Below are 12,474 nucleotides of genomic sequence, written 5' to 3' on the forward strand. Positions count from 1 at the left end.
ATACACAGCACGCACCATCCATCAAATATGACAGGATAGGGTAGCAAAGGGGAGACTATCACAGAGGGGAAATCCTGAACACTCATCACAGTTCCAGCTTGTACTCAACGGAGTTTGTTCTGCATTTATTTATTAAAAGAAGAAGAGGTTATTTGCGAACACTCCTGACAAAAAGCTGCTGCAAGCCTGTGCAGATCAGGCCCCTGGGGCAATTTCTGCCGCCTGCATCCCTGGTAATTAACAGGACAGATTACTTGTGTTTTATTCCCCCCCCTTTTTTTTCTTAATTTCCATCTGAGGCCTGCAGAGCTTTTTGTTATTTAAAAATAACCTGTTGCCTCTCCGCCATGTGAGAGAGTCTGCCTCCATGCCTAGCCCACTAAGCCCTACGTGCTGATAGGCAGCAAACTCTCAGTTTCAAAAAAAATTAGGAGGGAGGGGAGTTACAGAACTAATTAAAGTTTATCAGCAGTGCAGAGTCTAGAGGTCAGAGCGCCAGCCTGGGAGCTGAGAGACCCAGGTTCAAACCCCCCACTCAGCTTTGATAACTAAATCAAGCCTTCACATTTAGGGGCAGTATATCTCCAACTACAAAACACTGGTGGAGGGGAGGGTGCAGACAATAAGTTACTGCCTTTTGTCCACTTGTGAGCTTTTCTGGGAGCTTCTAGCCAGCTGATGAACCCTAAGTCTGATCCAGCAAGGCATTTCTTAATCCATGAAAGCACAATTGAAAAGTGCAAAGCACAGCTGGGGCAGAAAGAGTTCAGGAGGACTGAAATTTAAAGCAGCCTCCCATGGAATCCTAGGAACTGTAGTTTATCTCTCAAAGAGCTACAGTTCCCAGGATTCTTGGGTGTGGGAGAAATGTGCTTTAAATATATGGTGTGTACATAGCCCAAGACAAAACATGATTTTCTTAAAAACCGTAAGTAGCTACCATCTACCATGGCCACATTTGCGCCATACATTTAAAGCAGTATCATTCTGAAGAGTCATGGCTTCCCCAAAAAATTATGGGAGATGTAGCTTATTTAAGGTGCCAAGAGTTGTTAGGAGTTGTTCTCCTCACACAGCTTCAATTCTCAAAAGTGGCTTAACAATTAACTCTGGGAATTAATTGTAGCTCTGTGAGAGGCATATGGATCTGCTAACAACTCTCAGCACCCTTCGCAAACTACAGATCCCAGAATTCTTTGGCGGAAGGCATGACTGTTTAAGATGGTATCATAGTGCCTTAAATGTATGGTATGAATGAGGCTCTAGACTTGCCCAGTGTTAGCGAAACACGATTTCTTTCCTGCCTGCAAGGAGAAGGAGGTATGGTGGTCTGGAATGATTGCACCACCCTTTCAATCATTATTTCCTTGCAATGGAGGGAGCTGAAAAGCTCAGGCTCTCCCCCTACCCTACCCAACTTTCCTGGCCTCTCTTCTGAAACCACACCTCTCAAGGCTCCTCCTAGCCCAGCGAAGGAAATCTGGGAGGTTGAAATACTTTTTTGCCAGACACGAAATGAGAAACAGATGATGGATTTTCAGCAACAATCTCTCTTGCTCCAACCTCCAAGAGAATGAAACGAGGGGCGGTGGGTGGCAGCCTTGTGTGCATAGGAAACTGGATCTGGCTTATTAACTCTTTGCAAAAAGTTTGGAGAAGGGAAGCAATTAAGATAAAAGCGTTGTGTCCCAAGAAAGAAAAAAGCTCGTTCAATATAGCATCAGTGTCATAGGAAGAGACCTGCTGTAAGCACTGTTTTGCACTGGCTGGCAGCAGCTCTCCAGTTGCAAGCAGGCAACCATCCCAGCCTAACACGGGGATGCTAGGCATTGAGCCCAAGACCTTCCGCATGCAAAGAATGTGTCCTACTACTGAGCTATGGCCTATCCCCTAAAAATAAAGTAAGGTTCTAATTCTTACTGTTTTGAAGAATTAAACAGGCTGAATTAAATAGGATCTGGTCCATCTATCTCAGTACTGTCTACATTGGCAGGCAGTGGCTCTCAAGTGCTTCAAGCAGGAGACCTTCCCTGCTTTACCTGGGGATGCCAAAAATTGACCAGGGACCTTCTGCGTGCATAGCAGATGCTCTACAGCTGAGCTACACAAAGTACACCGAGCTATTGACAGGGGCCTCGACTGTCCTGTAATGGAATGTCGGAGAGACTGTGGTGCTCCCACAGTCGATGGATACAGATGTTTGGACATAAGTCATGACCCACCCAGGAAAGGATTTTCTCTGCATTGGAAGAAGATGCTACAGGCTCTCTGCAAATCCCTGGCCAGGTCGGAGAGCTTTAGGCAAGCAGCTCCAAGGAGAACAGAAGGCACAAAAATGGTTCGCAACAGGAAGCTTGATGTCATTCATTAAATCCTTTAAAGGCGCCAGATCTGCGCTTCTCGCCACAGAGAGCGCCTCTCCTAATAGATGCTCAAACCTGGCAGCTTGCCAGCCACACAGATAATTGCCTGACCAGTTGAGCCCAAAGCGATCATGTGAGCAGGAGGGAATTGCAGATATCTGTGGAAGATGGAAAGGGAACAACAAAGATCATCTGCCTGGCCAGTTACCCTTTTGCTGCACACACACCACACATTTAAGCACCTGTCTATATATATTTTAAAAACCATGGGAATTATAGTTTCACTGTCTTCACTTTTACCTGAAATTCATGCAAATTGAGGGTTGTGATATGGTATTACAAATCCTCCAGTGGGAGCTGCATGATGACAGCCTTATGTTTTTATTAGAAAGAGAGACAGAGATAAACCAATTGTGCTTTTTGTAAAGGGGGATTTCTGTAGCTCAGTGGTAGAGCATCTGCTTTGCATGCAGAAAGTTCAATTCCCAGCATCTCCAAGTAGGGCCTAGAGGGACTCCCTGCCTGAAACCCTGGAGAGCTGCTGCCAGCCAGTGCAGACAATAATGAGCAACATTAACCAAGGAACTAGATATAGTCAGTAAAAGGCAGCTTCCCAAGTTAATAGGAAGGACTTCACTTTCATAGTGACTGAGCTTATTACAAATAAAATAAAATAAAATCCACGAGAGGCCTCCCTACTGTCAGCAAGTTCAAATGTTAAGTCATTTTCTATACAGGCAACTCCCCATTTACACACATTCAAAGCAAGTGCAACAGCGCGTGCGTGCACTGCAGCAATCTTGAAAATAGCACAAAAGGGGCAAAAATTGCCCTTAAAGAGTGTGAAAATGGAAGGAAAATAGCATCTAGCAATCCCAGGAGCCTTTGCACCAACCTTTGGCCTGTGGAGAGTTGGGAGTTTGAGCAAGGACGTTTGGAAAGAGCGAATGTAGTGGATTTAATGAATTTTTTGTTTTGTTTTTTAAAGTTTTTCAAGGGCTTCCAGGGTGTTTGCAGGCTTTTTCAATAGTGTTCCCAATATACACAATTTCAATTAAATGCACAGTGGCTAACCCCCATGTAAATGGGGAGTTGCCTGTTCTGCGTACATCATTTGTTCACTGATTCATTCATAAGGTTCCGAAGTTCCATCATATCCTCCCTCATTCTTTTAAAACACGAAACCCAAATGTAGGGAAAGTGCCCCCACCCCATTTGTATGATGTGCCGCAATTTCAGGTGACATTATACAGGACAGGAACATGGGATGTTTCCCTTGTACCGAGTCAGATCCTTGGTCTATCTAGTTCAATACTATCTACTCTGTCCAGCTGTCCAGGATTTCAGGCAGGGGACATTTTGCCAGCCTTACTTGGAGGTGTCAGGGAATGAACTTGGGACCTTCTGCATGCAAATCAGCTACTTTACCAATGGGCAACAGCCTCTCCTCCTAAGAACAGAGTAAGATTATAGTCCTCATCATTCTCAATATCCAGAGTCAGACCACTGGTAAACCTAACTCAGTATTGTCTGCACTGACTGGCAGCAGCTCTCCAGGGCTTTAGGTAGGGGTTATTCCCAGCCATACCAGATGCCAGGGTTTGATCCTGGGACTTTCTGTATGCAAAGCAGATGTTCTCTCACTGAGAACATCATAAGAATGTACCATATACAGAGTTCAACCACTGGACAATTTAGTTCAGTATTTTCTACACTGACTGGCAGCAACTCTGAGATTTTAGACCAGGAATCTCTCCTAGGGATTTCAGGGATTGAACCAGAGACCTTCTGCATGCAAAATAGTGTTCTCACCATATAATAATCAGTGGTATACTACCATGAATGCTGCATTTTATTGTACATATTATGGGATCAGTGCTCCTTATACATGCACATTTTTCACAGTATCCTCAAAACACTGTTGGCCTAAAAATACTAACCTGTATCTCCCCCCCTCCCATTAATTTAGATTTACTTTTCCATGGGAATTCCTATACAGGAAAATAAAATCCTGTTGCTAATGGCCTATTTTCAATATTCAAAGTAAGTGGAGTGGCTATATTAACACACACAACACACCCCAGTCTGGAAGCACCCACTGCTGTCATGGCAAAAAGCCACCGAAACTACCTCTGAAATCTGCCAAATCTTTCAATAATGCAATCTAAATTAGAAGCACCATCGTTTTGTGGTGTGAGTAAAACAACAAGTAGTGTGAAAAGAAGTTGCAGTCCACTTAACCTGCCTCACAGGGTTGTTGTTAGGATGAAATGGGGAAAGAGGCAGAGAATGACCCATATACTCGCTCATGCACGCCAGTAATGAAACAGATTAACACCATAAATTTAAAGCCCATCCAACACTCATTTAAAACGTAGGACTTCCTGCAAAGAATCCCGAGAACCTCGCCAAGCTACAATTCCCAGCATCCTTAAACTACAATTTTCAGGATTCTTTGTGAGGAGACAGCTGCTTCAAATAGGTTTTTAATGTATGTATATGGAGTGGATTCAGAAACGGACCTAAATTACCAGTCGAAAGACAAAAAGTAAGGCGCCTAGAGAAACTGCTTTCAAACAGCTTTGTTGGTGGGACTCCCAAGCGCTACATTCACCCTTCCGCGTGCCCACGCATAACACCAGAACTAGAAAACTTGGGAGTTCGCGGTCGCGGTATAAAAAAGCGAAGAGAGATGCGGTCAGGCTTCACCCCTAAATTAAACATGTCTTGGAAACACGGCGGACGCGGAGGGAAGAGAACTAGTCGTCTGGTTGGGAGCCCGTTACTAGAAGAATCTGCACGCTTTTGCTTGGACGCACGCCCCATTGAGCGGAGGCTTACTCCCGAGTAAGCACGCACAGGATTCGGCTGGGGCGGAATTTCTTTTGCCTGAAATTCATGCAAAGCGAGCGAGACACGCTGTATAATCAACCCGCCACCTCCATCCCCGCGGCGCATGGGGCTCCCCTCACCCCCAACACTTTGGGCTTTACCTCCAGCGGGGGCAGGTCCGGATCCAGCTGCGTGAAACTGTGCAAGACGACGGGGCTGGTGCTCTCGGCCGCCACTTCCAGCTTCACCCCGTCCCACAAGCTTCGGAACCGCCGGGAGCCTTCGAACATTTTCTCCGGGCTGAGGATGCCGCCGCGTCCGCCACCGCCGCCTCTTGCGGTGGCTGCGGCAGCGGCTGCTTTGGGGCGTTCATCCTGCAGGAGCTCTGACCACATGAGGTTCACCATGGAGCGGCGAGAATAGAGGGTTCAACTCCTGCTAACTTTCCATTATACTGAGCTAAAGGAGGAGGGGCGCCAGTTCAAGAGCTCGGAGGGTCCCCTCTCCAAACTACGCGCACCTCGGGCTTGTGAGAGAAGCGCGCGTTCTTTGCGCCTTTACGCCTGGAACTCAGCAGCAAAGCGGCTCCTTCTCAGTCATCATTCTCCACACTGGGGAAATTTGATCCGCCCACTCGCAAGCCCTTATGTCACCCGCTTGGAAAGGGGTGGAGATACGAGTGAGAGAGCAAGATTGAAAAGGCGGTGTGGTGATGCTAGGGAAGCAAGCGAAAGCGGAACCAGAGCCTAGAGGCTTTTCCTCTTCTCATTCCCCTCCCGCTTGGAAGAGGCTAGGAAAGAAAGCAGAGGCGTGCCCTCTGCAGGCCGAGAAGGAGAGCGCCGCTGGAACTTTATTATTATTATTTTGCAGAGAGAGAGAGAGAAACGTTTATAATCCCAATATTAGTATTAACCACAACCTCGCTCGTTCACTCACAGAAGCTGTGGCACTTTAAAAGGCTCAAGGATTTATTGCGGCGGCTGCTTTGCGCGCAGATGAATTGAAGGGTTATCACTGTGGCTTGGCAAATAGACACGGGTTTATTGGGAAGTAGGATGGAGGGTAAACAGAGGGGCCGAAAGGCCATCAGATGCAACGGAGGGGAGGTCTGTGACACGTGTAGGCAAAGCTCAAGTGTATACAAGATAAGCAGTTCTTAAATAAAGAAAAAACAGGCCTGCTATTTGCAATTTCTCCCCCCACTATAACCGTGAGACTAAGGATAAGATTTCACATCTCAGAGCAAGCCTGGATTCTTAAGCCACAGAAAGACGATGCTAACAATAAATCTGGAAGTCGTTAAAGGTACAACACGGCTGTTTGTTACTTGATCTACAGCAGACCAATAGGACAACCACAGCTGTCAACTTTCCCTTTTCTTGCAAGGAATCCTATTTGGAATAAGGGAATTTCCCTTAAAAAAGGGAAATGTTGACAGCTATGAGGACAACCCTACTGGAAGCATGTGGTGGTGGTGTTAACTGCTTGGCATTATTATTGTTACTAATTATTAACAAAAAATAGGAACTTCAACCAAATGTTACAACGTGGGATGCCCTCGTTCAGGGTGCCAGCTAGCCAGTCGTGCCTCTTCCAAGATGCTCCATTCCATTGTATTCCACTCCCGTATTTCCTTGTTCCCCTCGCCCCTCCAGCATTCTGTGGTTGCGGAGCACGCGTCTTATGGCTGCGTGCGAGAGAGACCCCTTCTGTTTCTCCCCGTCTACATATTTTCTTCTTCTGCAGACCTCGGTATTTCCCGCCGAGCCTTTGTACTATTATTTCCCTCTCGTTTTTCCACTGTCTGCTTATCTATGTTTACTGTTTGTATGTAGATAAATGCCAAATGAATGTATCGAAAAACAAGCCGCTCCTCTAGAAAGGCCAAACCACTGGTTTCCTACAGGGAACTGGATGCACATTATGAGAACAGGATGCTGTTCTAGATCTAGCTGCAAGGCTGTTCTTATGTTCTTAGTGAGGTACAGACTCACCAGAGTTAAGCAGGAGTTTGGAAGGCAAAGAGTTAACCAAGCTGCCGCTTGAGTAACGATGATTGATCTTGAAACTTAGCAGCCTGCTGAGATGAAGGCAGGAAATCTCTCCATTGTTTTTCCCTGTGTTTGCAGATTCCAAGAGGACAATGGGAAGGGGCCCTCAGCAAGGAGATCTGCCAGCAGCTAATCCCTGCAGCTACTGAAGGATCTAGAGACCCTCTCCCCTTGTCTGCTTCTTGCTGGGGTCTCTAACAAGGTGCTCACCTTAGAGACTGATTGGGTTTGTTGTGGCATAGGTGTCTGTGAGCAAAAGCAAGGTTGGATAATGGATTCCAACTCCCATCTGCGCCTGCAATGGTTGGAGAGGATGGGGTTGGAGGATGGTCACCAGCCCCCCATTCCTAACCTTAGACCAGGGGTCGGCAAGGTTTACCTTGTCTGGGCCAGTTCACTTAAGCAGAAATCCCTACGTGGGCCAAATCGCGTGTGCACCCACAATTTCCTGCGCCTGCGCAGATGTGATTTTCGGCATCTGTGCATGCACAGACGTGATTTTCAGCGCCACAAAAGCAAGTCCCCGCTCCGCACTGCGCCGATTTAGCGCAGCGCGTGGGGAGACTCGCCGAGCGGCCTGCTTGGTTCAGGGGCGGCTCGTATGCTGGTTAAACGACCCCCGTGGGCTATGTGTGGCCCATGGGCCTTAGGTTGCCGACCCCTGGTCTAGAGCAGGGGTCAACAAACTTTTTAAGCAGGGGCCGATCTGGTGGGAGGGGCGGACTATTTGTGGGGGGGAAGTGAATGAATTCCTATGCCCCACAAATAACCCAGAGATGCATTTAAAATAAAAGGACACATTCTACTTATGTAAAAGCACGCTGATTCCCGGACCGTCCGCAGTCCGAATTGAGAAGGCGACTGGGCCGCATCCGACCCCCGGGCCTTAGTTTGCCTACTCCTGCCTTAGACAGTAGCATTCCCTAGCAGTGGGGTGTGGCGGTTAGTGTCAGAATAGGACCTGGGATATCAGGGTTCAAATTTCCACTCCGCTATGAAGCTCACTGGGTGACTTTGGGCAAGTCACTACCTCTCTCGGCCTAACCTACCTCACAAGGTGTTGTGGGGATTGAGAGGGAGGACTTTGCATGCCGCCTTGGGCTCCTTAGAGAAAAAGGTGAGCTATAAATAAACACATAAATGAGATGGAAGAATGCCTCTGTTTAGAGACATACAAAATGACTCCTATGTATGATTACCTAGGAATTATGTGTTATCGTAGGCTCCCTTCCCTGCGTCAAATTTTACCATTTCTGTTATCTCAAGAAAGTTGACATTCTGAATTTTTATACTGTATACACTGATCAGAACTGTCTTAGGCAACATACACATTTAAAGCACACACACCTCAGGAATCCCGGGAAGTACAGTTCACCCCTTGCAGAACTACAATCTCCAGCACTCTTAATATACTACTGTTCCCAGGATTCTGAGAGAGAGAGAAATCTTTAAATATTTGGTGTGTATGCAGCCTTAAACAGTTACTAAAATCAAGCCAAAGTTGGGTGCTCTCCTCTAGGTGATTCCACAAAGGAGATAAGCCCCAGTTTTAGGATTTAAAGCAGCTTAGTCCACTGACTTCAACAAGATTAAGCCCAGATCCATTGCCTTAACAAGTTATTGGATCAGGGAACTCTCCTAACTTCTCTCTCCCAAGCTTGGCCACTGTTTCAAGTGGGGGAGGGGGAGAGAGACATGTAGGATGAATGAGTTTTTGATAAAAATTGCCCTTTGAAGTACAGCCAGAGAGCAAATCCACAAGATTCCAGGCTGCCCCAATTATTTTGCCACTCCCGCTTGCCTGCACGAGGAGGAAAGTAGCACGAAAACCTAAAATAACTCATGCTTTGCTGAAGGAAGGGCCGTAGCTCAGTGGCAGAGCATCTGCTTTGCATGCAGAAGGCCCCAGGTTCAATTCCCAGCATCTCCAAATAGGGCTGGGGGAGACCCATCTGACGCTGCTGCCAATCGGGTAGGGAATACTGAGCTAGATGCACCAACAGACTTACAAGGTAGATTCCTATGGTGGGGTGTGTGTGTGTGTGTTTAAAAACAGTCTTTCACCTCCTGTGACATCTTCCTCTTCTTTACACCCTTCAATTTCCCTCTCTGCCTTGCGAGATACAATTGGATGGCATGTGGCATGGGAAGCACTTTTGCCAGAAATTGGCTGGATCTCTGTCCACATATAATTCTGCCCACAAAATATCAACCCTGCCCATATTGCATAGCTCCACTAATAACAAATGTCACATGAATTGCTTCTGGATCTAATGTGGCCTTGGATGTGGCTCAGTGGGCCTTTTGCTTTGTACTACCCACAATCCATTATGTACCTACCTGAATGAAATAATGCAGGGGTGAAGAATCTGCGACCCAGGGGGCCAAATCTGGCTCTCCAAGTTTCTCTGTCTAGCCCTTGGAACTTCCCCAAGCCATATCTTCCTTGAGTGTTTTTGCCTGGCTGGAATGTGTTCTTAAACTTTGATAAGGATTCCTGCTTCCTTGGATGGAAGAGAGAAAGGAGTGTGTGTGTGTGTGTGTGTGTGTGTGTGTGTGTGGAAGCTTGCTTTTGTTTAATATCTGTGTTCTGCTTTTCTATCAATAGGGCCAGTGCTTTTTTCGGGGGTACTAAATGATAACAGTACTGGCACACACACACCCCACATTAAAAGTGTGGCACTTACTTCATGGTGAGTACTGATGCTTTTTTTTCTTTTAAAAAAGAGCACTGAATAAGATAACATTCGTACTTTACATTTAAAGCTCCATGATACCACATTAAATGGTCATGGCTTTCTCCCCTCCACCCCACCTTAAGAGTCCTGAGAGTTGTTTGGAGACCCCTCCTCTGCTCCCAGAGCTACAATTTCCAGAGCAATTTAACAGCCAATCCCTCTTCACAGGGAACTCAGAGAACTATGGCTCTGGCAGGGGGAACAGGGGACCACCTAACAACTGCCAGTACCATTAATAAACCACAGCTCCCAGAATCCTTTGAAGGAAGCCATGATTGTTTAAAGTGGCATCATCGTGCTTTAAGCGCAGGGTGTGAACATGGCCTTAAACAAAAAGTAAATAAATCCTACAAATAATTAATACAATCTCAAAAAGTTAACACCTCATTACGAGAGAGAGAGAGAGAGAGAGAGAGAGAGAGAGAGAGAGAGAGATTCATAGCAATGTTTCCAAAAGGTTCCAGGAACTAAGGAGCATGACATGGCAGGGTGAATCAGCAGCTGGCAGAGAGCTCCTTGCTGAGACAGCACTCTAGTAGTGCTGGCTTTGCCGAGAAAAGATGATCTCTTCCCGGCTTCACCACTCATTTCTTCCTCCTCCCTGTCCCCCTTCCTGCTATCTCGTCCTCTCATATCTTTATACAACAGTTGTATAATCACCTATCATTGGGAGCGCAGCGAAGCAAGTTACAACTTCCACCAGCTCAGGATGGAAGTATTCATGTCAAATCCTGTCTCTGCAGCACCAACTTTGTCAGGGTTGATTCCCAAAGAATGCGCGCGCACACACACACACACACACACACACACACTTTCTTCCCTTATCCTTCCCATCCTGAACAGCCAGGATAGCTGTCTTCTGCCTGCACTATCAGAGGCAGCCAGTCACTGAATTCCAGTTGCTGGGAATCACAAGTTGGGAGAGTGCTGCTGCTTGCAGGTTTCCCTTTGGGGCATCTGGTTGGCTATCATGAGAACAGGATGCTGGACCAGATGGGTGTTTGGCCTGATCCAGCAGCCAGGCTTTTTTGATGTCCGTATGATTCAGGGTGTAGCTGTTACCGTTTTCTCTTTCTGGGGCATTCAACCAGCCTCATCATGTGGAAGAATGGGACTATGGATGAAGCAAAGAGCCTCATTCCAGCTTTTGGCATTAGTTCAACCAAAAGTTGGTCTCATTCCACATTCCACATTAATCTGCATTTAAAAAATAATCCTTAGAAAAATGTATGTGTAAATACAGGTAACGTGAACCTCACGCTCCTTTAGGCAGTGCTTTGCGGACCTGGTTTTGGGAAGGTGACATGAGGGTCTGGGAGGGTCCTAGAGCAGGGGTCGGCAACCTGCGGCCCATGGGCCACAAGCGGCCCATGGGGGTCATTTAAATGGCCCACGAGCCACCCCTGAACCAAGCCACCTGCTCGGCAAGTCCGCACATGCTGTGCTGAACCGGCACAGCATGGAGTGGGGACTTGCTTCCATGGTGCTGAAAATCGCATCTATGCAGACGCCGAAAACTGCATCTGCACAGGTGCCGAAAATTGCATCTGCGCAGACACCGAAAACCGCATCTGCACAGATGCAATCCGGCCCATGGAGCAATCTCCGCAGGAGTGAACCAGCCCAGGTGATGTAAACTTTGCCGACCCCTGTCCTAGAGCCTTTGCACCTCCTTCTCAAAGCCCAGTAAGTGAGGCTTCTCACTTACCTCCCACAAGATTCCCAGAGCCCTCCTTCTTGGTGGTAGGGCTGTGTGTTTCTGGGTGTTCCTGGCTTTGTGTGATTTTGTGTTTATGTGTGGACTCATGCATGTAAGTTATCTGTACATTCTTTTTCAAGATATACATTTTTAATATTTATTTTGAGATACTCTGAGCATTGGAACATTTGAGGAATGTGAGCTATATGTGAAGTAATTAAGTTTTGATCTGCTCAGCAGGCACAGATCAGATCAGTTAGCATCAGAATACAGAAGGCTGGATTCCTCAACCATCTTTAGGTGGAACTGGTCCATGTATATTCAACATGGAAATCTGGAATAATTTGTGAGTGGTTGGCAGCAGCTATTCTCATAGAATCATAATATCCCCTTGTCTGATCACTTGGAGGTAATTTCTGCTCGCCCTAGGCAAATGACTCTTAAAGCTTGCATGGTTTACCTGGAAAACCTAAGCATTAATTTGTGGGCTCCAGCACTGAACCAGGCTTAACTGGCTCCAGAGCTTTGCTGGGTGAAAATTAACATTCCACAAACTAATGATGATCTTGCTCTTCTTGACTGTGAATTCACATGCTGTAAATATACCACCCAGTACATTCTGATCCCAAACCAAAAAAGGATGGTCTCTGGCTCTAGCTACCTATCTGTGTAGAAAGCCGCAGCACTTTGTTATGGCAGCAAGACCATCCACAGTTGTAGTAAGAAAGGCATAGCCAAGCCACACTGAAGCCAGACAGGTGTGCTGTCATCAGCAACTTGCCAGGTATCCT

General features: G+C 46.7%; 1 protein-coding gene across 7 annotated transcripts in view; it reads right to left on the bottom strand.

The window, feature by feature from the left end:
* RALGDS (ral guanine nucleotide dissociation stimulator) overlaps positions 1-12,474 on the bottom strand; it is a 92,615-nt gene that overhangs the window by 53,083 nt on the left and 27,058 nt on the right. For 2 of the 7 annotated variants that reach the window (XM_083485537.1, XM_083485535.1), the window contains exon 1: positions 5,357-5,890. The exons of the other annotated variants lie outside the window; for them this stretch is intronic. In XM_083485537.1, coding sequence (XP_083341663.1) covers positions 5,357-5,602 — 246 coding nt within the window. In that variant the 5' untranslated portion in view covers positions 5,603-5,890. Of the gene's footprint in view, positions 1-5,356; positions 5,891-12,474 lie in introns of those variants that run through there. 7 annotated transcript variants of the gene reach the window in all.

This window comes from Podarcis liolepis, assembly GCF_965112155.1.
Source record: "Podarcis liolepis genome assembly, chromosome: Z".
NCBI classification, from domain to species: Eukaryota; Metazoa; Chordata; class Lepidosauria; order Squamata; family Lacertidae; genus Podarcis; species Podarcis liolepis.